The 27,078-nt window shown below is 50.4% G+C and overlaps 13 protein-coding genes and 1 non-coding gene across 21 annotated transcripts; 6 read left to right on the top strand and 8 right to left on the bottom strand.

Annotated features, from left to right (window-relative positions):
• Window positions 1-30: 30 nt before the first annotated feature.
• TERG_06553 (uncharacterized protein) lies at window positions 31-1,442 on the top strand (the record flags this gene model as incomplete). The annotated part of the gene is made up of 4 exons (XM_003232514.1): window positions 31-114; window positions 188-626; window positions 695-781; window positions 859-1,442. 4 exons carry the CDS (start codon window positions 31-33, stop codon window positions 1,440-1,442), a joined length of 1,194 nt encoding a protein of 397 aa, XP_003232562.1.
• Window positions 1,443-2,093: 651 nt separating this feature from the next.
• TERG_06552 (uncharacterized protein) lies at window positions 2,094-4,584 on the top strand. Of its 4 annotated transcripts, XM_047750224.1 has the most exons (4): window positions 2,094-2,289; window positions 2,356-2,772; window positions 2,840-3,158; window positions 3,218-4,584. In XM_047750224.1, the coding sequence occupies exons 2-4, from the start codon at window positions 2,566-2,568 to the stop codon at window positions 4,177-4,179; spliced, it is 1,488 nt and encodes a 495-aa protein (XP_047606962.1). In that variant the 5' UTR covers window positions 2,094-2,289; window positions 2,356-2,565; the 3' UTR covers window positions 4,180-4,584. The 4 variants fall into 4 exon arrangements, with proteins under 4 accessions (XP_047606962.1, XP_003232561.1, XP_047606964.1 ...); XM_003232513.2 differs by having other exon boundaries at window positions 2,094-2,772; XM_047750226.1 differs by having other exon boundaries at window positions 2,094-2,772; window positions 2,840-4,584.
• A 632-nt stretch (window positions 4,585-5,216) lies between these two features.
• Window positions 5,217-6,958, bottom strand: TERG_06551 (uncharacterized protein). 2 transcript variants are annotated; one of them, XM_003232512.2, is made up of 2 exons: window positions 6,260-6,958; window positions 5,217-6,179 (listed from the first exon to the last, which is right to left on the bottom strand). In XM_003232512.2, the coding sequence occupies exons 1-2, from the start codon at window positions 6,544-6,546 to the stop codon at window positions 5,354-5,356; spliced, it is 1,113 nt and encodes a 370-aa protein (XP_003232560.1). In that variant the 5' UTR covers window positions 6,547-6,958; the 3' UTR covers window positions 5,217-5,353. The 2 variants fall into 2 exon arrangements, with proteins under 2 accessions (XP_003232560.1, XP_047606961.1); XM_047750223.1 differs by having other exon boundaries at window positions 5,217-6,958.
• Window positions 6,959-7,343: 385 nt separating this feature from the next.
• On the top strand, window positions 7,344-8,698 carry TERG_06550 (uncharacterized protein; the record flags this gene model as incomplete). The annotated part of the gene is made up of 4 exons (XM_003232511.1): window positions 7,344-7,517; window positions 7,599-7,971; window positions 8,044-8,161; window positions 8,239-8,698. 4 exons carry the CDS (start codon window positions 7,344-7,346, stop codon window positions 8,696-8,698), a joined length of 1,125 nt encoding a protein of 374 aa, XP_003232559.1.
• Window positions 8,699-9,236: 538 nt separating this feature from the next.
• Window positions 9,237-11,029, bottom strand: TERG_06549 (uncharacterized protein; the record flags this gene model as incomplete). Its single annotated transcript, XM_003232510.2, has 4 exons — window positions 9,237-10,310; window positions 10,366-10,410; window positions 10,473-10,665; window positions 10,740-11,029. 4 exons carry the CDS (start codon window positions 11,027-11,029, stop codon window positions 9,309-9,311), a joined length of 1,530 nt encoding a protein of 509 aa, XP_003232558.1. The 3' UTR covers window positions 9,237-9,308.
• Window positions 11,030-12,188: 1,159 nt separating this feature from the next.
• TERG_06548 (uncharacterized protein) lies at window positions 12,189-12,954 on the bottom strand (the record flags this gene model as incomplete). Its single annotated transcript, XM_003232509.1, has 3 exons — window positions 12,189-12,450; window positions 12,579-12,871; window positions 12,931-12,954. 3 exons carry the CDS (start codon window positions 12,952-12,954, stop codon window positions 12,189-12,191), a joined length of 579 nt encoding a protein of 192 aa, XP_003232557.1.
• Window positions 12,955-12,977: 23 nt separating this feature from the next.
• TERG_10556 lies at window positions 12,978-13,048 on the top strand. Its single transcript has one exon. It is a non-coding gene; the product is annotated as a tRNA-Gly (tRNA).
• A 300-nt stretch (window positions 13,049-13,348) lies between these two features.
• On the top strand, window positions 13,349-14,728 carry TERG_06547 (uncharacterized protein; the record flags this gene model as incomplete). Its single annotated transcript, XM_003232508.2, has 1 exon — window positions 13,349-14,728. The coding sequence occupies exon 1, from the start codon at window positions 13,472-13,474 to the stop codon at window positions 14,726-14,728; it is 1,257 nt and encodes a 418-aa protein (XP_003232556.1). The 5' UTR covers window positions 13,349-13,471.
• A 97-nt stretch (window positions 14,729-14,825) lies between these two features.
• On the bottom strand, window positions 14,826-16,725 carry TERG_06546 (uncharacterized protein). Its single transcript, XM_047748636.1, has 2 exons — window positions 15,285-16,725; window positions 14,826-15,224 (listed from the first exon to the last, which is right to left on the bottom strand). Exons 1-2 carry the CDS (start codon window positions 15,921-15,923, stop codon window positions 14,910-14,912), a joined length of 954 nt encoding a protein of 317 aa, XP_047604623.1. The 5' UTR covers window positions 15,924-16,725; the 3' UTR covers window positions 14,826-14,909.
• A 96-nt stretch (window positions 16,726-16,821) lies between these two features.
• TERG_06545 (uncharacterized protein) lies at window positions 16,822-17,675 on the bottom strand. Its single transcript, XM_047748635.1, has 2 exons — window positions 17,463-17,675; window positions 16,822-17,407 (listed from the first exon to the last, which is right to left on the bottom strand). Exons 1-2 carry the CDS (start codon window positions 17,555-17,557, stop codon window positions 17,104-17,106), a joined length of 399 nt encoding a protein of 132 aa, XP_047604622.1. The 5' UTR covers window positions 17,558-17,675; the 3' UTR covers window positions 16,822-17,103.
• Window positions 17,676-17,702: 27 nt separating this feature from the next.
• Window positions 17,703-20,335, bottom strand: TERG_06544 (uncharacterized protein). Its single transcript, XM_047748634.1, has one exon. It carries the CDS (start codon window positions 19,776-19,778, stop codon window positions 17,922-17,924), a length of 1,857 nt encoding a protein of 618 aa, XP_047604621.1. The 5' UTR covers window positions 19,779-20,335; the 3' UTR covers window positions 17,703-17,921.
• Window positions 20,336-21,116: 781 nt separating this feature from the next.
• On the top strand, window positions 21,117-22,719 carry TERG_06543 (uncharacterized protein; the record flags this gene model as incomplete). 4 transcript variants are annotated; one of them, XM_003232504.1, is made up of 4 exons in its annotated part: window positions 21,117-21,272; window positions 21,355-21,751; window positions 21,828-22,621; window positions 22,675-22,719. In XM_003232504.1, 4 exons carry the CDS (start codon window positions 21,117-21,119, stop codon window positions 22,717-22,719), a joined length of 1,392 nt encoding a protein of 463 aa, XP_003232552.1. The 4 variants fall into 4 exon arrangements, with proteins under 4 accessions (XP_003232552.1, XP_047604620.1, XP_047606959.1 ...); XM_047748633.1 differs by having other exon boundaries at window positions 21,352-21,751; XM_047750221.1 differs by lacking the exon at window positions 22,675-22,719 and having other exon boundaries at window positions 21,828-22,663.
• An 886-nt stretch (window positions 22,720-23,605) lies between these two features.
• On the bottom strand, window positions 23,606-25,090 carry TERG_06542 (uncharacterized protein; the record flags this gene model as incomplete). The annotated part of the gene is made up of 5 exons (XM_003232503.1): window positions 23,606-24,039; window positions 24,102-24,429; window positions 24,509-24,637; window positions 24,716-24,797; window positions 24,873-25,090. 5 exons carry the CDS (start codon window positions 25,088-25,090, stop codon window positions 23,606-23,608), a joined length of 1,191 nt encoding a protein of 396 aa, XP_003232551.1.
• Window positions 25,091-25,468: 378 nt separating this feature from the next.
• On the bottom strand, window positions 25,469-26,786 carry TERG_06541 (uncharacterized protein; the record flags this gene model as incomplete). The annotated part of the gene is made up of 2 exons (XM_003232502.1): window positions 25,469-26,606; window positions 26,662-26,786. 2 exons carry the CDS (start codon window positions 26,784-26,786, stop codon window positions 25,469-25,471), a joined length of 1,263 nt encoding a protein of 420 aa, XP_003232550.1.
• Between the last annotated feature and the right edge of the window lie 292 nt (window positions 26,787-27,078).

Raw genomic sequence — 27,078 nt, 5'->3', positions numbered from 1 at the left:
TATATGATATTCAACCGTTGAACAGTCGAAATGGGGAAAGTATTTGCAAACGAGCCTCTTGACACGAACCAACGGCCCGTCGCCCTGACGCATATACCCAGGATCCCCCTTCTTGTGCGTAGATCTCATGATAATCTGATCATCTGAACCTAGTATGTCCTTTGCTAACAGTGGGTCTTTTATTTAGACAATACTTTGGTCTTTCTTTGCACTCACGACGGTTGTTATGATCTTTCGGCTAGCCATCCGACTATGGCTTCAACGACGACTATTTTGGGATGATGCCTTTGCAATAGCTGGCTACTTTGGACAGGTGGCCCAAATGGTGATGGTCACGATTGTATCACCATTGATATATATCCATCTCCAGGGGTTTTCTGGCACTCGCCCACCACCAGAGTATGGAATAGGAATCACCAAAATGATCCGCCTGGTATACGCACATAATGTAGTATTTACTGCAAGTTTATACTGCATCAAAGCAAGTTTCATGGCGCTCTACTGGAGACTGATTCGGGATTTGAGCGACTATCGGAAAGCTTGGTGGGCAGTGGCAGTGCTTTGCGCGGTATCTCTGACTATAAATGCGATTTTGTTCCCCGTGGGGTGTTCAACCTTGGAAGCATGTAAGTGGGCATTAGCGTGGCCATGATATAGGTCCGTTTGCGGTGCTAACGAGAATGGCCTATAATAGTCCATTGTATTGACAAGGGAAGCATCGACCGCACCCTGGTAAGCCTGCGGTTTAACACTGCAATGGACATTGTGACAGACGTGTGCAGTAAGTCCAATCGCATGGCCCGATCGAGGTATTATCCTTGGAAGTAACAGAAAAAGCCCCGTTACTAACTGCTATAGTCATGGTCCTCCCGATTGTCCTGATCGTGCGGTCCAATCTCCCAGGCCCGGAAAAAGCAGGCTTGGTCATCCTCTTTGCTTTGGGTTTTAGTATCATCACTATCTCGGTAGTCCGCATTATCAAGAGCAATGGCTATCAGAGCCAGCCGCCGCTCTCCTGGCTCTTGTTCTGGAGCACAATGGAAACAGCCGTGGCGGTGATAACGTGTTGTCTGGCAACGTTCAAATCGCTGTTCAACCTGAAACAGCGACCCACCCATTATTCATACTACACCAGGACGCGAACGTCTCGGCGTCGACGACGAACTCGAACTGCCCAGAACATGGACAACATGAACCTCACGCTACCGACGATCTCGGATCTCGAAGCATCCACAGACAGCCAGCGGACAGGTAACAACAGCTCGATAGAGCGAAAGGAGCCGAGTATGATGACCATTTCGTCCGACAGGAAGACGACCAAGTCTCATGACGCCGAGCTCAAGGAGGAGACCATAATTGGGGCTTCCATTGACATTCATGGACCCCATCGCAGCGATTGTGATCGTCGGCCCCAAACGCCCAGCATGGCACAGTTGCGATAAATCCTTGCGTACCAACGCTGGGCTCTGCTCGGCATGCGAGTGTCGCGTTGGTCACTGTGCATGATTTCGAGCACAGAGTACACATGGTGGTCCATGAATCGTCGATGTAATGATATATCTTCCCATTCTTGTTTAATTTTTCCTTTTCCCTCTTGAGGTTCCTGCTGTGTTATTCCATAGGATGGATGGATGGACGATGCCTTTGCAGCCGGCCTCACCGTCACCGGCAATGACTGTCCAATAATAATAACCTAACCAGTCACTGACAAAAACTCGAGATCGCAACAAACACGCTGCAACAATTAACGCAACCGACCGAGTTGCTACTCTGTACTTATAATATTCCAAACGATATCCACATCCAGCTGCTTGACTAATCTGCTCACAGGCCGCACAGCGAAAAAATTTGGGGCGCTCTGGTGGCGGTGTTGCTGTATCAGCCAGTCTCCAGTCTTCTGAGGCCACCAGCTTCTCCACGCCGTGTACGCTGCGTCAAGTCACAGCCTAAATATAGTGCCTGGGCGGAGACATCTTGCATCGTACCCCCCAGCAGCCATCGCCCTGGCACGCCTTAGCCGGGCTGCCATGCCTTAGAGCGCCCTATCAAACGACGAGGCTGGAGGGTCGCTTGGGGGGCGGCGGAGGATCGAACTTTGTCAGGGGGCAATCGCTCCTGCAGGCTCAGCCGCAGTCTGGCTCTTTTTTCTTCGTCTTCGTCTTGGTCTTCCTGCGTTATTCACTCGTCTTCTCTTTCTCTCTTGCTCATGATCTCGTCTCACCAGTGATTTATTATAAAAGTCGCAGTTGTCACTGTTGATCGTCGGCGCCTCCTTATGTATTCATTCATGTACGCACACCACTTTCTCTCCTTGGTATTAAAAGGTTATATACGCCAACTGACTCGCCGGATCAGGTTTTCGTTTTCTGAATATTATTAAAAAAGGAAATATCTCTCTGTCTGACAAAGAGCAAGGAGCAAAAAGAAAAGAGAACAAAGTGATTCGCATGGTTTTTTTGGTTGTCGTATAAAGAAGAGAAAAGCTGCCGTATTTCTTTGGCTGCCGACTTCTTCGCATACAAAGCACTTTTACAGCCTCTCCTTTTTCATATATTTCATTTCAAGATGCGTGGCGACACCTTTATCTGGTCGCTGGCGACGGCGATTTCATTGCTGTCCACTGCCGTCGAGTCTCTGCAGGTTGTCAAGCGAGATAACCCATCGGTTCTCGGATTTGATATCGAGCGCTTCCAGGCTGCAAAACCCGTCCACAGAGATATTATCGCCAAAAGAGCCTCGACCAAGACCGTTAGCCAGGATCTTGATAACCAGGTGAGTGCTGGGAGTTGCGTTTGCTGGCCACAGTGCTCCTGCTAGAATGTGGCGCTGACAGCTATAGAAAAATCTATACTTCTGCAACCTCACTCTTGGAACGCCTCCTCAGACAATTCGAGCCCACATCGACACAGGCAGCAGCGATTTATGGGTTAACACTGCAGAATCACGGTTCTGCAGCTCGAGGCGTGCGCCATGCAGTCAGGGCGGAACATACGACTCCACCAGCTCTAGCACTTACCAGCTCGTCAACAACGACTTTAACATCTCGTATGTCGACGGATCAGGCGCCAGTGGTGACTATGTTACCGATGTCATAGACGTCGGAGGGGTCAAATTGAAGGACTTCCAGTTTGCCATTGGACACACCTCGTCCAGTCCTCGTAAGTTGATGTATCTTTATCGCGAGGGAGGGAGCCATACAATGCTAATACCATCCTAGTCGGTGTTTTGGGAATTGGGTATGAGGCTGGTGAAGCCCAGGTTACCAGGTCCGGTGATAAGTCATATCCCAATCTTCCTGCTGCCCTTGTCAAGGCCGGCCACATCCGCTCTAATGCCTACTCGCTCTGGCTCAATGACCTGAGTGCCAGTCGTGGCCAGATACTTTTCGGTGGTATCGACACTGGCAAGTTCCAAGGCAAGCTGCAGACCGTCCCAGTCCTCCATACCAGCAGGGGTGATTATACTTCTCTGGTTGTAGCCCTGACGGGTGTTGGTATCCGGACTGGCTCTGACGGCAGTATCGACACATTTCCATCCCAGCCAGTTGCCGTCGCCATGGACTCCGGTAGCAGTTTGAGCTATCTTCCTGATGCTCTTGCAGCAAAGGTCTATAACGCTGTCGGTGCTGTATTTGATCCGGCTAACAATCTTGCCTTCGTCCCTTGCTCTATGGCCAATGACAAAAGAAAGCTCGTTTTCACCTTCTCATCCCCACAGATCGCCGTTGGTATGGACGAGCTAGTGATTGACCTTGGGCCAGACGCCAATGGCAACGAGGCTACCTTCAGAGACGGCTCAAAGGCCTGCGTCTTCGGCATTGCCCCTGCCGGAAGCTCTATCTCCATCCTTGGCGATACTGTGCTACGCAGCGCCTATCTTGTCTACGATCTCGACAACAACGAAATCTCCATTGCTCCAACCCGGTTCAATTCCACTGAAACAAGTATTTTGGAAATTGGTACAGGCCAAAACAGCGTGCCTGACGCTAGCGGCGTACCAAATGCTGTCACAAGCGCCCAGGTTACCCAGGCTACTGGTCTTCCCGGAGTTGAGACTGGTGTCCCTGGCTCAAGACCACCTAGCTCCAAGGCTGCAGGTCAAGCAAAGAGACCCGATTTCGTCCTCGGCGTTGCTGCCGTTGGACTGGCGGGTGCCGGCATGCTCTTTGCTGCCATGTAATTCGCTCATGCACACCAGCTTTGGATCTTTCAAATCTTTTGGTTGGCTCATTTTCTGCATATTGATATCCCTCATGCCTAGGTGACTAGAGCTTTGTTGTATATTTCCCCCTTTTCACCTTTGTGTTTTATACCTTCTTCTCTGTATAGAGCAGGGTTGTTCATGACCTCCACGCACATATCTCCATTTCTATTTCCTGCTGTTTTACCTTTCGTTTCTTTAAGACCTTGCATATACAATCTTGCTCTGTTGCTCGGCGCCGGATTGACCTGACTTGTTAATAAGTGGTATCATAAGGATAGCCCAAAATTACGTACATAATCAACCTCATTCTTTCTCTCTTGTGTGAACTAGAACAGCTCCGCAGCACCTGCGGCTGCAGAACGATCCTTTCGTGACATTAGATGGTTTTACTGTTGCATATTTTGACTGTCATCCCGGGGACGAAGGGCCATTCCGCGCGGAGTGCTGTTTGAAGACATTATAAGGCTTGGAATGTGTATATCCACTGATTTTATAAAACTCGCATCCGTCAGTATTTCGGCCAGTACGAAATATAACAATACTAATAAATCGATTCCACTGCTCAATCTCGCTGTGTTTAGTTGCATTGGCTCTAGAATGTTGGTAACGCGCCTGTTTTGCCTAATACTACGAGTATTCGGCCCTCGTAACTTGTTCATAAGCATTAAATTATCACGAATCGATCCCGGCGCTGGAGATAATCTCCCTTCTCAATACAAAGCTGATATTTCTCCCCATCCTTGGACTGAGACTGGAGATTCGACTCAGACTCCCTGGATATGTAAGAGGATGCCATGGAGTTAGATAAAACGCCACAATAGCACCGCATCGGGTATTTCGCCAGGTACATTTCATACTGCGACCAAGACTTTCCCGGGTTATCATGGCTCAAAGCTGACGCCACATTTTCTTTTCATTTTTTTTTTTTTTTTTTTTTTTTTTTTAACTTATCTCCTTACTCTCCTTGTGAGGCTCACCAGACAGAGCCTCAGTTTCGTTTGGTGAGAACTGTACGTATTTGATTGTTGACGGGACTATGTATGACCCTTCAAAGTAGAATGCACGCAAATGCCTCAGCATAGAAAAACCCGTCCCTCTGTTTTTCCTTTTACGTCAAGATTGTTTCCAATCCAACATAAAAAACTCCTGATCAGCATCTCGAAAGCACAACCGCTCGAGCCCCTTGATCAGGCTTGGCTGTGACATCCAAAGTTGCTGATTCTTCTTGATCGCCAAAAGAAACATCCTCAGTAGTTTCGTGTAAGTAAGCGTCCCAGTCGCAACGCCAGATCTCCGTCTTCATGTTTTTCTGAGATCTCCAAGGTAGATTTTGCCTTGTATCATCAGCCATGGCAGCCACTCTTCGGGCCTGACCTGGATCACCGCATTCTAAAACGGTGAAACGGGCATCAAGCTGTGCTGAGGCGGCTAATAGATGAGGGTAGAAGGAATCAGCCCTGGCCGAGTCTGACGCTACCTTCGGATGCCGAATTGCCGGAGGTACCAATGCCAATGTAGGCTCGTACAAACGTACACTACGTCTTGTCGTTCCATTTGTGAAATCCCTGGGTGATATGTATGGAGGGTTTGATATCAGTAGATCCAATCCTCTGCTGAGACCCTGGTTTGACCGGGAGAGCATCTTGCCTAGCTCTGAGCCATCCGGTTCCAGATAACAAGGGTCTAGGATATCAGCATGCACGAAGTGGATTTCATCTCGCGCGCGGGAGAGTAAGGCTCCATTTCTAATGTTATATTCGAGGTTCTTCTTTGCAAGAGAGAGAGCCGCAGCACTGATATCGACCCCAATGATCGAAATGGTCGGAATCAAGGACGCAAGAAGGGAGTGAAGCAGCAGTGGTATGCAGCCTGTGCCGGTGCATACGTCGATAATTCGAACGCTTCTCGTAGGGTTAAGACGGTTCTCAGCCAGCAGTCGCTGTGCTATCCGCGTGGTATAGGACTCCGTATCTGGACTATTAAAAGGAATTCAGCAGTGTCAGCGCCGTCTTAGGATAATATCAACAGAATTAAAATCAGAGAGCGTTCGTCTAACCGTGGAATCAGCACTCCTTCTCTGCAGAGTATTGTCAAGTCTCCGAACGGCTGGTCCCCAAGGATATACTGCAAAGGCTTCCCAGCTGCTCTCTGCCGGACGAGCAACTGCAACCTCTGCCTCCACCTCCAGCTTTCACAACCTGTATCCCTACTCCGTGCATACTCAGTGAGCCAACGAAGCTCGTTCCGTGCGGAGCAAAGATCTCGGCATTCTCGAAGCAGCGGCGGCAGCAGAGGATCGATGCGATGCGCGCGCAGGAAAAGCGAGTAGGGGATCCGTGGCATCGATCGACGGGATAGCCAGCTAGCAAACAGTCTTCATTCTGGTCTATTTGGGATTATATTTGCAGATTTAAACCATCAATAATGGATGCGATGATGCTTCTGCCATTCGTCTGATTATTACTTTGATCCGACAATCAAAATATCAAATGTATTCGGCATTCCTTAACTAACTAGCGCCGCGGGAGCGAGCCCCTGGCCTGGCAGAAGCAATTATGCCTGGTCAACCACTATCCAAATATCCAGAGAGAAAGAAATCACAGTGACAGCAAATGGCCCTTGGATGAACTGCCTGTCATGAATGGCCTTATGCATTAGCCGTCCCATTCTTCCCCTTTTCTGAACGGTGCCAAATATAATGCCACTATACATGCGGTGATACGCCCTGTCACAGCGCCGTCGGGGATGGAATACGGTGTCACTCTATACCCGCGCCGCCTATGAGCGACGGCCTCACACTTCGCAATGCAGCTGGACCTAAAGCAGGTTACCTGCTCGCAGGGCGGGTCGGCCGTCGTTTGGGACAGGAAGTTGTCGGTTTCATTTCCATCCAACCCGTACTGCATCCTCCCAGGCTTCCTCGTCCTTCTTAAAAAACCATCGTCGCCAGTCCGCGGCTACTTACACCCATCACTCTCGTTGTTGTTTGATATTCCCCATTCACACGCCATCACAGTGAAAATCCCGAGGCTACACGGCGATCTCTGTACTTCCTATGCGTACAGGAGGAATTATAATGCCCCTGTCGGCCCCGAGTTTGTGAATTTACGAGCATCATCACATCTTTACCAGTCGTGGCCATGTTTTCAATGGATGGCCAGTTATCGAACCAGCCGAATGACAGCATCATGCTCCTTTCGGTGATGTGGTCTGAGTTCAGCGTTGCAGCAGTTATACTGACAGCTCGAATCCTCACTCGTACTCTGGTTATTTCAAGTTGGGGATGGGATGATATGAGCATTTGCCTTTCGATGGTATTCCTCCTCTACTTGGCGGGAGAGATAGAAGGAGAGGGACGGAAGCGAGTAGAACGGCTGATATTAACCATTTTCTAGGTACTGGCTATCATGGACACGTCTCTACTAACAGCCAGTGTTCGTCATGGACTGGGAAAGCATGCCACGAGTCTCACAGAAGCTGAGTATACCAATGCAAATAGATACAATTGGATCTCGCAGGGTTGCCATGTTATGTCGACGAACTTTGGTAAAGTGTCCGTCATATTGTTCCTGTTACGGATTGTCGTGAATTCTCGGTCACAGAGGGTATTTCTATACACGGTAATGGCCATGTTAATGGTCATCAACTCCGTTTGCGTCTTTACCATCTTCGGCCAGTGTACACCGACTTCGCGGCTGTGGGATCAGGATATAACAGGATATTGCTGGCCACCGCACTACCAAAGGGACTATGCATTCTTTCAGGGTTGTACGTATATTCATCCCCATCAAGCATCCACAGCTGAGAAATATGCTAGTTTACTGATAGACATATGTGCAGCCTTTTCAGCTCTCTCGGATGGCCTCCTTGCCATATATCCTATCTTCGTCATATGGAAATTGCAGATGTCAAGAAGAACTAAAGCCTGCCTTGGGTGCGTTTTGGCTCTGGGCATAGTGTAAGTCTCCGTCTATATTCAAAGCAAACAAAACCTATAGTAGCCATATTCCAGTGCGTACACTAACAATCAATAAGGGCAATGATCGCGGCTATAATTAAGACCATATTCCTCGCTAGTCTAACGGCCCGAAGCGATTATACCTATGATACTATCTCCCTTACCATCTGGACGAATACAGAACAATATCTGATCATAATAGCGGCCTGTATACCTCCGCTTGGCCCGCTTCTGAAGATTGCCATGGGGAAAACCCCTACTGCGCAGCAGTCTAGTTCCAACAAATATGCATCCAAACACTACTCGGGAGAGCAGCAAATTAAGCACCCCGTATTTATACCGAAGGATTCGTTGCTGTCTACTAACGAATCAAGATGTTATCCCCTACGGGAGTATAAGGGACGCTCACGGATATGGGGAGATGGTAGTGAAGGCATGGTGGACCTTGACTTTCGTGAAGTTCGAGCATCACAACTTAGTGGCATCATGAAAACCACGGAGGTTCATATTGAAAGTAACAAGGATCCAGTGGAATAAAATGATTTCAGCCAAGCTGCTTCTATGCAGTTTGCGGTGCTATGGCGAAGCTCTCACAGATTTGATGGGTATTCTGAATACTTGAAGCAGTGTGGTTTCAGCACTAGGTTTGTTCCTCTCCGCAAGTAGTCAGTTGGCAGAGCCAATTTTTACAGAAGTGCCCATAGTTATATCCCAGGAAAATAGAGTCAAGGAAGGACAAACGTATTGTATCCTGTAGGTAGAGACAGATAATCAAAACTGAGGAAGAAAATGTTGAGCCTTTCAGACAGGGTTCCACTCACTGCCTCGCCAAACGCGAAGAGAGCTCTCTACCCCTGTCTATAAGTCGGTTGTCTATATCAAACTAATTCAACAAACCAGTTTCCCAGTAACCAAGTTCAGCGTGGGGCGAATCTTACTCTGCTTTTTCTTGCTTGTCAGGAGAAATTGAATGGATCACCAAAGTGTTTGTGCAATTGTAACATATAAACATGACAACCTCCGTTCATCCATAAGATGTTGACACTAGCCGCCGGCCTACCCCCAAAATTATATACATATACACAATAATTTACTATAGACAAGTGTAGAATGGAAGAAGAAGAAAGAAGTAAAAAACTTTTAGTCATTAGAGAGTCTTAAAGTTGACTGGACCGGCCCAGCGTCTGATTCTCTTGCCGAAAAACTGGAATATCAATAGCATCACGAAGGCAAATCCACAGATGCCTGTCATGGCACTAAATTGACGGATAGGCCCCTGGTCTCCGGCCCAGCGAACCATGAAGTAGCTCACGATGAAACCAGCCGTGGAACGGGAGAAGTTGAGCCAGGCAGCGACCTCACCGCTGGCCTCCGGGTAGCTGTCGAGAACGTATGCGCTGGTTGCGACGGTAGTAATCATAATGCCGAAGACGTAGAGACCCCAACCCAAAGAGGCGAGCATGTAGTGATATTCACGCTCAAGGGCAAAGCCAAGCAAGATGAGACCGGCGCAGATGCAGGGAGTGCTTATCCAGGTAACGAGGTATCGGGCTTCAGGCTCAAACCGGCCTTGATTGCGGGAGGCGGCGAGGCTAGCCACGCGGTCGTGCAACCAGTGACCGACAATCTCACCCAAAATAGCAGCAACGACGGGAGTGAAATAGAAAAATCCGATTTGTTTGGGGCTAAATTTGTAGACGGGTACGAGGAAGATGGCAAGGGTGGTGTTGATGCCGACGACCCAGGCGAAAGTGAGAAGGTAGACGATGCAGGAGATTAACATGGCTGGTTTCGCAATGACGATGAAGGGTCGCATGAATGCATCCTTGAAGCCATTGCGCTGGTGACGGGACTGCCATTGTTCGATGCCAACGAGGCGTTTCCAGCGGGAAACCAGGACTGGCCGTTGGTCTACAGGGAGCTTCCTGTCATAGTAGGTCTCATCCATGAATAGAATGATAGCGATGAAGCAGAGGCCAGTCTCAATGGAGTACACGCCGAATGCCCACTGCCAAATTTGGGTGTTGATGATAAAGGCAGTGAGCAGGGGGCCGAGATAGGGCGAGACTATAATAAAGCTGGACCAGACGTTAATCTTCCTGGCGTGTTCGTGGAAGAAGAAAATGTCGTTTATGAACATGAGGCCGCCCTGTTTTGTTAGCTGGGTACGTGCAACGAGACATATACATCCGAGAGAAACTTACCCCCTGGGCGACTGTAGAGAAGAAACCATTGAGAATGCGCGCAGCCTGCACAATTAAATCAGTATACATGTAATCGAGTGAGTCCGTAAATTGGAAGGGAATCGTACCATGAAAGATTCGAATGACTGGGCAGCAGTGCACCAGATGGCGGTAGCGACGGCACCGACCATGAACCAGAAGAGTACCGGAAGGCGACCGAAGTAGGCCGAGCAAATGACTGTGACGATACCTCCGACTCCAAGCATAAAGACATTACCAGCCTGAGAGTGGTTGACCTCATCCGGTGTCATATGCCATATTCTATTACCGTCAGCAAGTGTATCTAATTGGCATTTATGATATTGAAAGATAGAAAGCATATGGGGTTGACATACTCGGCCTGTGGGAGGAGGGTGACAGCGCCAACAGCGGAGCCGTAATCGGGCAAGAAGGCCGCGAAGGAGATGATGAGAAGGACTATCCACTTCTTCGTTGAGGACCAGTTTAGAGGGTCTTCTGTAGAATCTGAAGGCTGGGGAACGAGAATTGTATGGCCGTCTGGCGCAGTCTTGAGGCTGTCAGCAGCGCCTGGGCGGGCGACAGCGACATCAAGGATGACACCGTCACTGCTGTCCCCGTCTCGCACACCCGCCTCGATATCAACGACGACGTTCTCCTTGGACATGGCAGCGGCAGGCAGTCAGACAGCAGAAGTATCGGCATCAATCGCTCGGGGAGAAGACGAGGAACAGAAACTCATTGGGCGATTTGAGAGAAAAATGAGGAGAAACGAGAGAAAGAGCGAGTGCGCCGTTGGTCGTTTATCTTAATTATTATTATGCACTTATTAATTATATCAACCAGGAAGAATTGAGAGGCATCCCTGCGCCAGTACGCTGTCCTGGCTGCAAGCTTGCCCAGGTCGAGAGCTCCAAGACGGCTCTGGTCGAGTTCGATACGAGTGCATTCCCACTCCGGGCGGGTTGACCCGCTCTTCTCGCAGGCCAATAAAGGCCGCTATGAAGGTGGACATCGCGCGGGCGGGCAGAAGAGGCGACCAAGTCCGTTGTTTCATCGTATCTGCAAGCATCTTGCATCTCTCATCTGCGGGAAAGGATGTGCATTTCCTTGGATGTTTTGACCTTGTCGGTCCCTCCATGTGGTGGCGTCTTCGAGAACATCGATTAATAGGCGCGCGCTCTTTGCTTTCTGTGATTTTCTCCTTTCTTCCTCACTCTCTCTCTCTGTGGTTTTTCTTTGTCTCTTCTTTTCTATCCCTCACCCCCTTATTTCTTAGCCGCTTGTCCAACAGCTCTACTCCGTAAACAACGACGATGATTCTCTCAACCCGCACGAGGCTTTTTTTATATAATGACAACACTTGGGATTATGTCAGCAACGCACGTGTAACCTAATTAGCTAGGTCACATGACTAAATAAAGTTAAAGTTTTTAAGGTTCTTTTGACATCAAGTTGAAGTGTTATTAACTTATTATGATTATCATTGTTATTACTATTGCGGTGTTTGACTGCATGTTAGCTGCAAATTAGCTGGGTGTATTGCATTTGTATAATGCCCCTCGCTGCATAGGCTGCCTGCTTTGCGTCCTTTGTATCCTTTTCCGCGAGGGAACAATCTGTTCTAGAAAAACAGTGGATCTCGGAGTGTGCCGATTAATTCAAAAGTTGAGTTCAAAACGCAGACACGAACCGGAGGGGTTTGTGTATCAAGCTCCCATTAATCTGAATAAGAATGTCGGAGCTACGGGGAGTTTCATCCCATAGAGTTGCTCCAGAAACAATCTGGAGTTCTAAGCTCCCGTCTCCACTCAAAAAGTGTTCGATCAGGAGGCATCCACTGTCTGGCTTTCATCGTCCAGACCTACATAATGCAAACTCAACCCCCACAGCTCCTGTTGCTTCTTCTCGCCTTTTGCCTCTACCGCTGCCTCAGCTTGCTCGCTCCCATTAAAGTATGCTTCTGTAGGACGTGCCCAGGCGTGCTTGGGTTCCAGCGCTGCTGGCAGCAGGTCCTGTGCAGACTTCTCGGCAGTGCGGAAGAGCCCGTTCGGCCACAGGTACTGAGCCAGCCATCGGGGCGTACAGCTGCATCAACGGGAATATGAAGTTTCGGTTCGCCCATGAAGCCCTTTGCACTATGTTCTCGTGTAGCACTGCGCCGGGATCCACACCCGCGATGCTTATATTGTTCAGGTCTGGAGTTTTATCTAGACGTTTCCTCAGGGCATGCCTGGGGGTCGTAGAGCTTGCCTGGCTTGTAATACTCGTTCTCTGGCCGATGGGGATCGTTTGTGCAGCTGGATGTATAGACGATACGGCCGTGCTGTTTGTGCATGGGCTCGAGGAGCTGGATTGAAAGGAGGACATTGGCAAGAAGGTCGACAGCGAAGTTCGTCTGGATTGGCGGGTGCTGCTTCTCCCCGTTTGGTCTGTGAACCGGATACCACTTAAATCGCAGCACAAAGCTGCGTTCAAGACCAGCGCACGAATAGGGGATGACACCTTTCTATTGATACCAGAGATGAAAGCGCAGATGTCATCGAAACGGGCGAGATTGACTCCTACCTCCACTGCTCGCCCTTCTAGCATCTCTGCCGAGAAGAGCTGCTGCAGCACTAGTAGTCTAAGGGTAAGATCTAACATTCCCAATGTTAGGACCCGGGTTCGAGTCCCGGCTGGTGCATCTATCTTTCTTTTTGTCTTTATATCTTTCTTTTTGTCTTTTATATCTTATGCCTCTTAAGTCTGCTGGCGCTGCGTGGCTCGTCTTTATCTCAACCAAAAAGCGCCAAAAGCGGCCTCGAGAGCGTCATTTAAGTAACATGCGGTGATACGAGCTGGACGGTCTCTCCCAATCACGGCGGCGGCCTGGTCCATGTGTGAAGGATTGCAGGGCCGGAGGCAGCGTCGAGGGCGGACTGGGACTGTCGTCGCTGCCGATAAATAGGCCGCCTCAGGCCTACAGAAAGACCAGAGATACCCAAAGACAAGACCAAAGAGATACCAGAGATACAGAGATACAGAGATACAGAGATATAGAGATACAGAGATATAGAGATACAGAGATATAGAGATACAGAGATATAGAGATACAGAGATATAGACGATGAAGCTGAGCGTCCTGTTGATGGCCGCCGCCGTGGCCGCCGCGCCCGGCAGCAGCACCACCCACGGCCACGGCGCCTCGCGCATCGCCAACGTCGACGTCGGCGTGCGGCCGGGCTTCCTCGTCGACCTGATGCCCGCCAGCCCGCTCAAGGAGAAGCTCGCCGCCTGCGCGAGCCTGTACGAGAAGAAGCAGGGCCGGCTGCGCTCCTCCGACTTCTCCATCAGCCATCGCGGCGCGCCGCTGCAGTTCCCCGAGCACACGCTGGCCGGGCTGACGGCGGCCGCTCGCATGGGCGCCGGCATCCTCGAGTGCGACGTCGCCTTCACCCGCGACCTCCAGCTCGTCTGCCGCCACTCGCAGTGCGACCTGCACACGACGACCAACATCCTCGCCGTCCCCCAGCTGGCGGCCAAGTGCAGCGTCCCCTTCAGGCCCGCGGCCGGCGGCAGGCCCGCCACGGCCAAGTGCTGCACCAGCGACATCACCCTGGCCGAGTTCAAGAGCCTCTGCGGCAAGATGGACGGCTTCAACCCCAGGGCCACCACCGCCGCCGAGTACATGGACGGCACCCCCAAGTTCCGCACCGACCTGTACGCCTCCACCTGCGGCCAGCTGCTCTCGCACAAGGAGTACATGCGCGTCGTCGACATGTACGGGCTCAAGTTCACCCCGGAGCTCAAGGCCCCCGAGGTGCCCATGCCCTTCATGGGCAAGTACTCGCAGGAGCAGTACGCCCAGCAGCTCATCGACGAGTACCGCGCCGCCCGCATCAGCCCCGAAAGGGTCTTCCTCCAGTCCTTCTCCATCAACGACATCTACTTCTGGAACAGCCACGATGCCGACTACGCCCGCCAGGCCATGTTCCTCGACTCGCGCCCGGATACCCCTGAGGGCGCCCGCCAGGCCGCGGCCACCATGGCCCAGCTGAAGCAGTCCGGCATCCGTACGCTCTCCCCTGCCTTCCATGCCCTGCTCAGGCTCGATGCAAACAACAACATCGTCCCCTCGGACTACGCCGTGGCCGCAAAGAAGGCCGGCATCAAGCTCACCACTTGGTCCCTCGAGCGTTCGGGGCCCCTGAACAAGGTCAGGTCCTCTGGCGACTTCTACTACTCGTCCATTGCCGCTGCTATCAAGGACGACGGCGACATCTACCGTGTCGTCGATGTCCTGGCCCAGCAGGTCGGCGTTGCCGGCATCTTCTCGGACTGGCCTGCCACCGTCTCCTTCTACGCCAACTGCTTCAACTTGTAGCTCCCCACTCTATCCGCTTTTCCCGCTGCTGACGTTTATAGACGTACATGAGATAATCTAATGTTTTTTTGTATATAAGTAATATATCTATCTGATTTTCTTTTTGAAAGACCTCTATGTGATATATGTCCCGTCTATGCATGCATGCCCTTATGTACGTACTTTTGTTTAATATTATTATCTACTTGAACAAACGAGCAATCTCCTCCTCGCTGAACCGTCTGGTCTTGGTTCTCAGCATCGCTGCCCGCTCTTCCATCGTCATGCTGATCTGCTTCTCTCCAATGGGCACCAGACATCGGGCCAGGTAGTCGTAGTCCTTTTGCAGCAGCTTCACCGTCATCATGATGTAGTCGATGTTGCGGAACACAAGTGCCTGTTCCTGCGAGTACCGCTGCCGCTGCGTCAGGAAGGCCACTGGATGCTCTCGCCAGTGCCGTCGCGGGTTCAGATGATGCGACGTATGATATCCATCATTGAAGCAGAACCGGTTGCTCTGCCAATGGTCAGTAATTACACATTATCAACGTTTATTTACATTCAAAGGCACACTCACCGGGACGTCAATCAGAGTGATGCTGGAGCGAAAGTCAGACGTAGGATCGACCTCGTCCACCAACGCATGCTGGCCCCAATTGCCCACCATCATCGCAATCCGCATCAGCAGCAGCGGCAGCAAAAAGACAAACGCCGTCGCCCGCGCATCCGCACGCACAAACAGCACCGCCAGCACAGCGTACGTGCTCAGCTCCCAGCCCGCAGCCTTCGCCGCCATCCCGTACTTGCCCTTCTGCGTAAAGTAAAGCGGCAGCTCAATCCAGACCAGAAACAGGAACCGGCCCACGTACGCCAGGAAATCACGCAGCTCGTCTCGCTGGTAGCGTATCGTCGACGACAGGTCCTCGGGCCCGTTCCCTTCGACATGGTGGTGCTTGACGTGATGGTAGTAGTAGGAGTTCCACGTATGGCCCATCAGCGGGTTCGTGATGTAAGGGAACAGCATGTCGAACAGCCAGTACTTGCGGTTCAGAATGCCGCCCATGTGGATGTGCTGGTGCATCATCAGCGTGTACGTGCCCATGTACCACCCCTGCATCAGCAAGTGCAGCACGCCGTGCAGCCAGCTGAAGCGGTAGAAGAGCAGCACCGCGCTCGGCACGGAGGTGCTGAAGTACAGCAGCAGGTGTGTGAGCATCGCCACGTCTGTCTCGACCCGGACAAGCCGCCGCGCCCTGGCGATGTACGGCCGGATCAGCCATTGCTGCACCGCCGCCGGGAAGGGCAGCTTCTGCGTGTCCCACGAGACGAAGACGGTCGGATCGAAGTCCGCATGCGCCGGGTCGTTCAGGTTCCGCAGGTGCTCGATGGTCTTTTGCTCGTCTTCCGCGTCGTCTGAAGCTCGCGAGTAGGTACCTGACTAGCTAGTTAGCAGCCGAAGCAGAATAAGAAGAATAAATGCGACGTCTGCCTTAACTGCCCTACCGTTGCTTCTTCCCGTCCTCGTCCTGCGGCCGCTCGCTCCATTATCACTGCTGGCGAGTCCGTTGCTCGTCTGCGTCTGCGTCTGCGTCTCCGGCTGGCCCTCCGCGTCTCGCAGCAGGCACTTGAGCACCAGCAGGTCGGGCTGCGTCAGGTTCGGATCAACATACGACGCTGGATCCATCATCTTCTTGGGTGCCACGGCTCGAACTCGACCTGATCAGCAGGGGGGTGGTAGTAGCTGTAGTTAATGGCAGACAGCGCCTGGGGGAGAGACGACGTTTTTCACGAAGACGCAGCGTCGAGATGGATGGAGGATGCCCCCTTTTTCTTCTCCGGCTTTTCAGGCAGCAGCAAAAGGAAGAATCTCCTGATTAAAACGTCATTTTTTTGGCCCTGCTTTCTTTTCTTCCTTCTACCCAGCGGGCGGGCGAGCTAGCTGGATTTGTTTTATTTGCTGGAGAGCCCCCATGGATAATATAGTAATAATAATGTGCATTATTCGCTGTTTTACTTTATTTGCTTCTGCGGGTTATTGAAAGCGGATTCAGGGGGGAGGGCCAATGGAGGCTGTGGTGGGCATCGCTAGAGAGGCGGGCCCTGAGCGCATCAGGGGGTCATTCCACTGTATTAGGAAGATGGAAGAAGATATAAGATGGAGATGGAGATGGGGATGTTGTTAGATTTACGGAGTGTTAAGATTACGGAGTATGTGCTGTACGGCTGCTACTCAGGGGCAGCGATGACATCTGATATTCAGCTACTCCGTATTATTATCCTGTCTGGCAGCCATCGGGGGAGTCGCGGATACCCTTGCTTAGTGAACCCGAGTCGAAGGATCCAATTCCATGCGCCTCAATTCCAACATGGCGGCGTACGGGGCAATTACTGCACAGCTACTCCTCGTCCTCATCGTCGTCCTCGTCTTCGCCATCTTCGTTCTCGTCCTTGTCCTCGTCTCCAGCTTCAGCCTCCTCCTGCTCCTCGTCGTCATCTTCCTCCTCAGAGCTGCTTTTAGGGGGCGACATGTACGCCGGGCGGCAACTACAGTCTCCGCAGACGTCCAAGGAGTTTTCATCAGGGAGGAAGACGAGGGTGTCGTCGTCGCCGCAGGTTCCATCGCAATCGGGGCTATCTCGTCTCAAAGTGACCTCGCAGCCACAGGAGTACAAGACCGACCACTGTTCGCAGGACATTTTCCTATCCATCGTGTCAGGTCTCTGGTCTTTGATGATACATGGAAGAAAGGACTTACTCTTCACTTGTTTTTTTATATTCAAAGGATAGAAGAGCAGGTAGGTTTGTTTGTGCTTGCTTGCTTGCTTCTAACAGATACAAGTTAGCAAGCATTCACAAGATGGATATGGTCAAACAGACAACTTACTGTTTGTGGTTGACAGAGAAGCTGAGGGTTGATGATACCTTGACTGGCCAAAGCAGAGAGAAGGAGAGCAGGAGGACTTTTTTTTTTTTTTTTTTAAAAAAAAAAAAAAAGGCTCAAAGTGAGCTGCCTCCTTTAGTAAAGGACATATATATAACCATCCGGAACCCGCTTCTGAAGGACATTCAATGGAGGCTCCCTTTAGATGAGCGGGACATGATAGGTCTTCTTTTTGAATGTCTGTCCACTGCGCTACATTAAGATATGTAGCACAGTAGAAAGGAAGACTAGAACCTCACGGAAGGTCATCACCTTAAAATGGCTGGCACCGTATCATTCATCTGCCTTGCTTGATCGAAATGCCTCTACCAGTGCCTCTGCTTCCTGTGGGTTGATAGCCTCCTCTAGCAACTCATGGGCCATCTCAACAGTCTGATCAGATATTCCGGCTTCTAGCAGCAATCCTTCACTGAATGCCAAACGGGTCAGAACAACAAGGTGTTTCTGTACCGCCCCTGGTACAGCACGGAGCCGTGAAGGTAGGTCGACCTGGCCAGGGAACAACTTGATAATACCATATACAAAGCGGGTCAGACCGTTGACCAAAGTGGCGTGTAAGTCCCGCTCTGGGGGGTTCGAATACATAGCATCAAGCTCATCATGCATAGACCGAAAGGCACGGGCTAGAGCACTCGGATGTGAGGCAATCATTTTACCAAGCCGGTTCCGTTCTGGATTTGGTATTGAAAAGGCAATCTCGTTCAGGAACAGCATCACCTCAACCCGCAGAGTGGTGATTTCCCAGGCCGTGTACGGTTTCTCTCCCTCATCGGAAGATGGCAGCTCGCTAAGCAGGTTGGCTGCCCTGTCAATGATGTACTTTTCATGTTCTAGCTGCTGCGACTCCGAGTCACAGATTGGTCCAAAGGTGTTGGCCAGCTGGCCACAGGCTAGAATCTTCAACGTCAGAATAATATCGTTGAGCTGCTGGTAGGAATTCAACATGATCAGGATAAAGTCGTATCCCACGCATCGCCAGAACAGCTCCAGGGCCTGTCTGTTCTGCTGGCAGCCGCTGACAATCAGGTAGAGTATCTCGAGTGCCTCTGTGGAGCTGACACGGTGGTCCAGCTTTTTCTGAGGCGTCCTCTTGACCTTCCCCAGGTTTTCGTGCGATACAGGAGAACTGGTGAACCGAGGCACGCCATTGATGTATCCGGAGTTCTGGAGCACTGGCACAATAGACTCGATGACGCAGGGAGCCAGCTTATGCAGATCTAGGTGAAGTATGAATTTCACTATTGACATGAACATGGCAATAGGGCTGTGGAAATGCTCTTTCAAAGAGCGTGACCATAACGACGCTATGGCCTTGGTATAGTCCACCGCATAGTTGCTGCTGCTTTGCGCGGTAATCGATTGTATGACAATCGACGAGAACTTGCGGTCCGGCTCGGACGGGAAATACATGCTCGAAAACACTTCCATATCAGGAGCATTCCTTGGGTATGTACGGTGGTTAAGGATAAGCCGCATGTACCGCATGTTGCGGTCCTCTCGCTTGGGCTGCTGCTGCTGCTGCTTTTGTTGGCTCTCTGCAAGGGTCTCTTCTTTTCCTCCTCCAGGAGTTTCAGCGTTCCCATTATCATCAGCAGTACCCCCGAGAGACTGGCTCAGCTGAAGCGCAAGAGGTATTGGGGAATCATCAACTGCGCGTTTCCGCTTGTTCGACGTCATTGGGGTCCCTCGCTTGGATCTCCTTCCGGCAGACTTTGAAGGAGACACCATGAGCTCATCGTCATCAAATCCGTCCCTGAGAGGCAGGGACTTGGTCTTCCTTGGGGTTGCAGGATGCGGCTTATCATCCTTGGGCTTGTTCCGGAAGTTATGCTGCAGTTTAGAAGCGCGGTAGGCCTCTTCTTGCAAATCATGCTTGAGAAATCCGTTTTCAGCAGCCAGCCGCTTGCTCTCCATCAGAGCCGCTTCAATCTCTGCTCGGTATTTCCTGGTTTCCTCTTCCATGGCGCTTTTCAGAGCAGAGATTTGGCGGTTGTGATTCTTTTCAAGTTTTAACTGATTAGCCCGAATAATGGCAATCTCGCCAGCTCGTGCTTCCTCTGAAGCCGTTGCTGCTGCTAGTTCTTGAGCAAGCCTTTCTCGCTCTCGAGTCAGCTTTATTTTTTTTAACATGTATACAATTAGCTTCCTGTATCTTCAGCAATCGGTAGGTATAGATAAAAGCCCATACCTGTTCAATCTGGTCCTTCAGCTCTTCAACATGGGCAGCCGCGAGTGGATGGGTATGGAACGAGGTATCCGCATGGCTTCCTTGCAGCCCGTCTGTTTGCATAGGCTCTACCATCACACCGGGCTCGTCTGCCGTAATTCGACGCCATTGTCCCGGCGCAAGAGAAGTGCTGGTATAGCCCAGTTGTTGGCCGCCTCCTTCGCCAGATTCTCCCGGAGTTTCCAGTAGAGCATCCTGTTCGTCCACCAGATCCAGGCCGTCGTCCTTGTCGAGAACGCTGGCATCCCACTGCTGATAATCCGTATCCCCAAAGCTCAGCGCCGGCCGGAGATGCTGAGTGGGGTTCCGCCGTCTCCTCCTCTGCTCGACAGTGCTGCTCGAGGTATTGCTCGTCGAATGGCGAATTAGTGAAGGCCGGACAGGCCGTGAGGCAGGCTGATCATGTTGTTGAAGCTCTTGAAGCTGTTGAAGTTGCTGCTGCTGTGTCTCTATAGATGGCGGCACCACGGCCCCTTGCTGCGTTGTTCGGTATGCATCCTGCTCCAGCTCGAGCAGCGCATCGTACGCGGAATCGTCGACCCCGTCGTCCCAGAAGTTATCGTCCTCCATCCCATCAGAACCGCCCTCGTCTGCTGCTTCATCCCAGGCGATAGGATGCGACTTGCGCGAGTCGAGGAGGATCGGAGGCGCAGCCAGCTTCAGCTCAGACCCTGGCCGGCCCTTCTGATTGGAGCTCTGCTACGTCCTTGGGCACTCTGACAGACAGTCGACACGGCCCCTGATGCCTGGAGAGCCTTCTTACTCTGCTTCGATGAGTCCAGCGTCCCTCAAGCTGTCGCCGCAGACGTTGCTGTTGTTGCTGGCGGGCTGACCAATCTCTCGCCCGCAGAAAATATCATCCCTGGGAGCCGCCGCCAAAAGGTCCACCAGCGATCTCACTAACAACCAACCAACTAGTTAGTAAAAAAAAAAAAAAAAAGACATCCAAAATCTCCCAGTCGGTTTGCCGTGAAGCAAGCACAGCTTCGCCGTCCTGTCCGCGTCTCCAGCTAGACTCGCCCCCGTTCCTCGCCTGCCGCTGCCACGAAGAGGGAGTTGCGCTGTCCAGGTACGCTCTCTCCGGCCCTCCGCTGGCCCCTGAAGGGCCCTCGCGTGCTACAAATCCCCCCGGAGAGCAAGCAGAGGCCGCCCGCAGACTGTCGAACGATACTCCGTCCAGGCTAACTTCTTTGGCAGACTCCCACAGGTTGATGATACCGACGAGCCGCGAGGTCTGAACTATGGGCAAAAGCAGGAGGAATCTCCGCGCGCAGGAATCGCTCGCTACGAGCCCCGAGACTACAAACTACCCGTCGTCCGAAGACAGCGACGCCTCGGACGTCCAGAGCCCCAGCAGAGAGGATACCAGCGTGATACCTCAGAAAATGGAGGCCACCGTATGCGGATTCACCTGCAGTTCTTGTTTGGCCCCTTGCCGTTTGTTCCTGTGCTGACGCTGGCGGTGGATTTTGGTAGCAGACGACATCCGAGAAAGAGCAGCAGCCGCAGCCGCAGCAGCCGCTCTCCGACTTTGAGAAGAAGAGACAGACGTTCATCACCCGGACGATATGGACCTTTGTCATGATTGCCGGCTTCTTCGTCATCATCTTCGCCGGCCACCTCTACCTGATCATCGTTGTCACCGCCATTCAGATCGTCTCCTTCAAGGAGGTCATCGCCATTGCCAACGTCCCCAGCAAGGCCAGAAACCTCAAGTTCACAAAGTCTCTCAACTGGTACTTCCTCGTGACAACAATGTACTTCTTGTATGGAGAGAGTGTGCTCTATTACTTCAAGCACATCCTCCTGGTTGACAGGATCCTGCTCCCTTTTGCAACACATCATCGGTTTATCAGCTTTATGCTCTACCTTATAGGTGAGTCCGGACCCATGCAACACACCCACATACACATATATATATCTGTCTGAAATAAACTAACAGGTATCTATAGGGTTTGTCTTCTTTGTTGCAACACTGCAAAAGGGACACTACAAATTCCAGTTTACCCAGTTTGCGTGGACTCACATGGCCCTATATCTCATTGTTGTCCAGGCTCACTTTGTCCTAAACAACATCTTCGAAGGGCTGATCTGGTTCTGTATCCCCGTCTCTCTTGTGATTACAAATGATATCTTTGCCTACATCTGTGGAATCACATTCGGCCGGACCCAGTTGATCAAGCTCTCCCCTAAGAAAACCGTCGAGGGCTTTGTCGGCGCTTGGGTATGCACAGTTATATTCGGCTACGGCGCAACAATCCTCCTGAAGCAGTACAAATATTTCACTTGCCCAGTCAATGATTTGGGCTCCAACCTCCTGACCGGTCTCGAGTGCACTCCCAATCCTTGCTTCAAAGCACAGCCATACACCATGCCAGAATGGACTCACATCAACAAGACCTTCCACATTGCCCCGGTCCAATTCCACGTTTTTGTCCTTTCTACCTTTGCCTCTCTTATTGCTCCGTTCGGCGGCTTCTTCGCCTCTGGGCTGAAGCGAACGTTCAAAATCAAGGACTTCGGAGAATCCATTCCCGGCCATGGTGGTATTACTGACCGAATGGACTGCCAGTTCATCATGGGCCTATTCGCCTACATGTACTACCACAGCTTCATTGCCGTTCACAAGGCTAGCGTTGGAGGGGTCATCGAGAACGCTATCACCGGCTTAACGGTTGATGAACAGATAGAACTTATCAAGGGGCTGAGCAAGTACCTGTACAACCAGGGTGTTGTCTCTGAATCAGTAAGTATCTCGGCCAGAACAGTAGATATACAGCCTTGCTAACATACCTATAGCTCGTGGAATGTTTGAACGGAGATTATAGACGACTCCGCCGATGATTGTTTTTCTTGGTCCTAGAATGGGTTGCCGCCCTTGATGCTGCTATCAGGCTGCTTGCCCTTATTATGTCATGTTCTTTTACCCGCTGGTTTTTCTCGTCTTTCTACTTCGACTTGTATCATTCAACATATCACTTGATGAATATTTTGGGCCTTCTCCTAATCCTGTTTTATTGCATCATTTTATTCTCCTTCACTCCGAACCCCAAAAAGATAACCGGTGCATTACATCATAATTGTATAGGCTTCTCATTCGAACGTGGATCACCTTCTCATATCATCTCTTACAGCAATTCTTTCCTGCCAGGAGCTTAACGGCAACTCCTTTTACCTCTTATGAAATGAAAATATCTCTGCTTTTGATAAATGGCTTGTTCTGCATTGCTTCCTGGTATCGTCGCTAATAGTTTCTGCTTCCATCTGCCATAGCTATCTTTGTACAACCAAAACTAACTCCCTTGTAGCTCTCCGAAATAGTGGGCATTTCTTAGTTAGTAGCTCATTATGTCTCTCCGTTGGGGAATAGAACACAAGTTTGCCATAAGGGGGATGGTTCATCAGGAATTCTTCCAACCATACCTATTCCCATGAAACATTACAAGCAGGACGTAGAATCGAGGCAAGACGGCTAGTTCTCGTCCAAATCATCAGATATTCGGCCAGGTCTCAAAATGGCTCAGCTTCTGGGTCAAGAAAGCTTTGGCCACAGCGCAGCTGTGACAGCATGTACCCAGGATGGCCATATGTGGAGTGTCTCTCTTCACATCCACACTGGAAGAGGCTGTCGATATCAATCACAACAATGCTGTGTGCCAGATAACGCAGCAGTCTTCTCGCCTAGCCCTCGGTTGAGAGCTGAATTCCACTATAGTGTATCTTACAGCACTCACTCCTCAACTTCATATTCTTCCATTTCGACCTTGAAGTACGCTGACACGGTCTCACGTTCAGCCTGCGCCTGTTCAGGATCCAACATAAACCGAATCGCTGTGTCTCGGCTGCGTTCGTGGGCTTTAGCAACAGAATCATGAGCCGCAGTAGGCATCATTGGGTTTATGGGCGGTGCGGGAGGTGTTTCGGGGCGGTCTTTGCTGTGTCGGTGATGGCTATTTTTAGATTTCTTTGAAGAAGTCCCGTTCGATACGCCATTGCTGTCTGCCTTCCTCTTCTTCCAGTAAGCGAACCGTGGAATCTTATAGGAGTCCGCTTCTTCGTTTAACGGGATGCGGATATTTAAGAATACGTCGAGGCTAAAGTCAGGGCCAACTGAAGTTGATGATCGATTATGCGTGTATAGTTCAAGCAGATCGAGTATGGTTTCTAGAATTTACCTGGTCAGAATAATAAACGATGATAAGGCGGGAAATTAGGAAACTTCATACCCATGACTTCAGCTCTGGATGTTTCCCATAATTTATATTCTTCCTCCGAGTGTATCTTGTCTACCGGCTCCTCGAGAAGCCTGGCTGCTAGCTCGAGACAGGCAAAGGCCATGGTAGCAGATGTTTGCTTTAGAGGGGCAAAAGTTCTGTACAGATCCAAACTTATAGTGTATGCGACTCGACCAACTTTGGAATCCTTATCAAGGCCGCACTGCCTTGTAAGTTTCATCAGGATCTTCTGAGGGTGACGATTTCGGAAATCAAACCCAGAGGATTCCAGCATCAGTCTCTCAAGACCGATAATAGACCGAGAATGGGTTTCAAAAATCTGCGAATGCCATAGTTAGAAAGGCGGCACAATAAACGTTTCGTGGGACGTATGAATGTCTAATGCAGTCTGTAAATACCGGGTCATCGGCAGATAATTGTTCTGTTGGAGGTAGTTTAAGATTATACGAGCAACATAGGATATCTCTAGATTTCTTTAACGTGTCCTCGATCTTGCACGCGGTAAATAGAGCAGCAGCAGCCGCTTCCTGTAACCGTAAACTTGTGAGTAAAAAGAACCTCTAGAAACAGCTGCTAGCAGGTAATAACATAGTCGTGATACATACTATGTAGTTATACTCATTGTCCGGGTGGACCAGCCGGAATTTGTGATAGTAGATTGACGCTGTGTTGAACGTCCTGACCGGCCTGGAGGTATTGATTAGCGAGTTGAGTAAAGAAACCAGAGATAGGGCCAAAGACAAATAGCAGAATCACACATACAGGTGAAGGGCTTTGCGAACATTATCTATCCAGGTAATTCCCTGGAGTCGATTGCTGTCTTCCCGGAGAGGATTAACCCCCGTCGCAGCAAAGCAATCTTGCACTGTTTTTTCAAATATATAGGGATTGGCGACCTGTATAAAGGATGGGTGAGGTGCCACCGGTGCTACATCTGCCGGCTGCGCCTCTGGGGTACTCTCCTTCGCCGTCGGCGACATATTTCAATGCCGGTCGTCTGGTGCATTCAAGTCAGCTGTAGCGGTGTTGAAATATATCCAGCAGGATAGACTAGCTTTCCAGAAAAGCGCGGTTGAAAGCTCGCGGCCGGCACCTATGGACGGTTGGCGCGCGGCAAAATGTATTTCCGGAAAAGGCAGTCCTGCCGCGCCAAACCCGACTCTTAACATACATATCATCTAGAGTTCTCCTTTCTCGAAAACAATGATCTCTATCGTTTTTACAAGAATGATCTGTCGTTTAGTGTGGATTTTCTCGTCTGGTTATTTAGGATACTCCAACGAGAGCTACATGAAAGCTAACGATTTTTCCTACAAAATACCCCGGCAGCGATGTAGACCAACCGCTCCATGAGCATTTCATCCGGATACCTGATTATTCCCACTCTGTTCACTACGTGCCTTTCTCAGATGCTTTTCCGTCTTGGAATGGTTGGTAAGGGCAAGACCATCCGTAAAAGAGCGATTACATGGCGAGCAGAAGTTATGTTTCTCCTGCTTTTGATGGTCCTTCAGGGAATTCAACTTCGCTGCCGAAAAGAGACATTGGGCTGCCATGCACTTATAAATATGCGACGTTGCCACATGCCTTTCGAAGCCGGACTGGCTACTCATGATCTCGTCACACTGATCACAGTAGCAGTGTTGAATTGTTCGTTGGTGCTGCTCTAATTCCTTTTGGGTTTGGAACACCTGTTTGCAAGTCGGGCATGGCATGCGCATATGGTATACAAGATTGTGTTTGCGTTGGACACTCTCGTCTCGGAAGTAGCAACAACACGCACCGCAAAAACTGTGGTTTGTTGCTTGCTGGTGAGCCCACAGCTCATCAACACTTGCAGATACCGAAGCACATGTTGGGCATTTGAAATTATGTGCCACATCTACGTGCTTGTCCAGGAATGTCCCATCCGCAAAATAAGCGTGGCAAAGGCCGCAATAATTGTGGTTTTCGGTCATCTGGTGATGCTGAAGCCCTATTAAGGTGTTGAAGCCCGCTTCGCATTGGAAGCAGATGATTCTATAGCTGGTTGTCGAGACTGGCTGTGATGGTGAACTATCAGGACTACACCAGCATCCTCTCTCGGATAGATGGGCCTGCCTACTAGGCGATGGTGGCCCTAAATTACAAGCTTTTTCGGGTAGTGCCGTTTTATTGAGAGCTTGGCCTGGCTTCCTGTCTAGAATTGCATGGTCGAAGTCACGGTTTCTAAGAAAAGTCTTCAAGGACTCGGATGTGATGCCCTGTTTGCTCTTCATGTTGGCAACCTGAACCCCGCTCGTCTCATCATCTTGCAGATCAAGAAGGCTTCCCAGGGTTGGGCGGATTACGTTGTGTTGCCCTGTATTCCAATGCGAAGACTCCATCAGCGTGTCATGACCACCAAGGCGACGTGGCAATCTGTTATGAATTGACGTGTTGACGCTGCAATCCTGGCTCATGTCGGGAAATTCTTTCGTAGGGGAGACTTGAGGTCCGATATGGCCCTGGACATTCCTATGTCTATGTTAGTTTTGACTTTTAGGTCATCATAATGGACACTTCTTCATACCACGAATGATTGTATCTTTCATGCTCTTGAAAAGTATACCAACTACCAAATCCCAGGTGGCATTTTGGACATGTTATAGCATTTCCTTCGCATGTATGTGCTCGGTAGGCCTCTTCTGAGGCCATTAATACCCCACAGCTTTCGCAATGGAACATTTCAGAGATATGCAGTTTAGCCTGTTATATACCCTATATCAGGCACGTAATAATATTGCTGATGTGCTAGAAACCATAGGCAGACAGATTTAGTCCCATAAACCTACAATGGATAGAATAATGCTTGCTGTTCTTATATATATGATAGAAACACTATGTTTATATGAACAGCAACTTGGAACACAAATGGCCTTTGTTTCCCACCTCTAACGAGCCTAATCTAAGGTTCAATTTTCATAGAAAAGGAGACATAGATGAAGGC

Source organism: Trichophyton rubrum (genome assembly GCF_000151425.1).
Source record: "Trichophyton rubrum CBS 118892 genomic scaffold supercont2.8, whole genome shotgun sequence".
Classification (NCBI taxonomy): domain Eukaryota; kingdom Fungi; phylum Ascomycota; class Eurotiomycetes; order Onygenales; family Arthrodermataceae; genus Trichophyton; species Trichophyton rubrum.
This window is presented reverse-complemented; position numbering and strand designations above follow the sequence as displayed.

Excerpts from the sequence above, each read along its gene's own strand:
- TERG_06552 (XM_047750224.1), top strand. The coding sequence starts at position 2,566 with ATGCGTGGCGACACCTTTATCTGGTCGCTGGCGACGGCGATTTCATTG. Across the intron at positions 2,773-2,839 it reads GCCAGGATCTTGATAACCAG|AAAAATCTATACTTCTGCAA; the intron begins GTGAGTGCTGGG and ends TGACAGCTATAG. Across the intron at positions 3,159-3,217 it reads ACACACCTCGTCCAGTCCTC|TCGGTGTTTTGGGAATTGGG; the intron begins GTAAGTTGATGT and ends ATACCATCCTAG.
- TERG_06551 (XM_003232512.2), bottom strand. The coding sequence starts at position 6,546 with ATGCCACGGATCCCCTACTCGCTTTTCCTGCGCGCGCATCGCATCGAT. Across the intron at positions 6,180-6,259 it reads GAAGGAGTGCTGATTCCACG|TCCAGATACGGAGTCCTATA; the intron begins GTTAGACGAACG and ends TCCTTTTAATAG.
- TERG_06546 (XM_047748636.1), bottom strand. The coding sequence starts at position 15,923 with ATGCTCACACACCTGCTGCTGTACTTCAGCACCTCCGTGCCGAGCGCG. Across the intron at positions 15,225-15,284 it reads TCACTCTGATTGACGTCCCG|AGCAACCGGTTCTGCTTCAA; the intron begins GTGAGTGTGCCT and ends GACCATTGGCAG.
- TERG_06545 (XM_047748635.1), bottom strand. The coding sequence starts at position 17,557 with ATGCTTGCTAACTTGTATCTGTTAGAAGCAAGCAAGCAAGCACAAACA. Across the intron at positions 17,408-17,462 it reads TATAAAAAAACAAGTGAAGA|GAAAATGTCCTGCGAACAGT; the intron begins GTAAGTCCTTTC and ends CACGATGGATAG.
- TERG_06544 (XM_047748634.1), bottom strand. The coding sequence starts at position 19,778 with ATGTTAAAAAAAATAAAGCTGACTCGAGAGCGAGAAAGGCTTGCTCAA.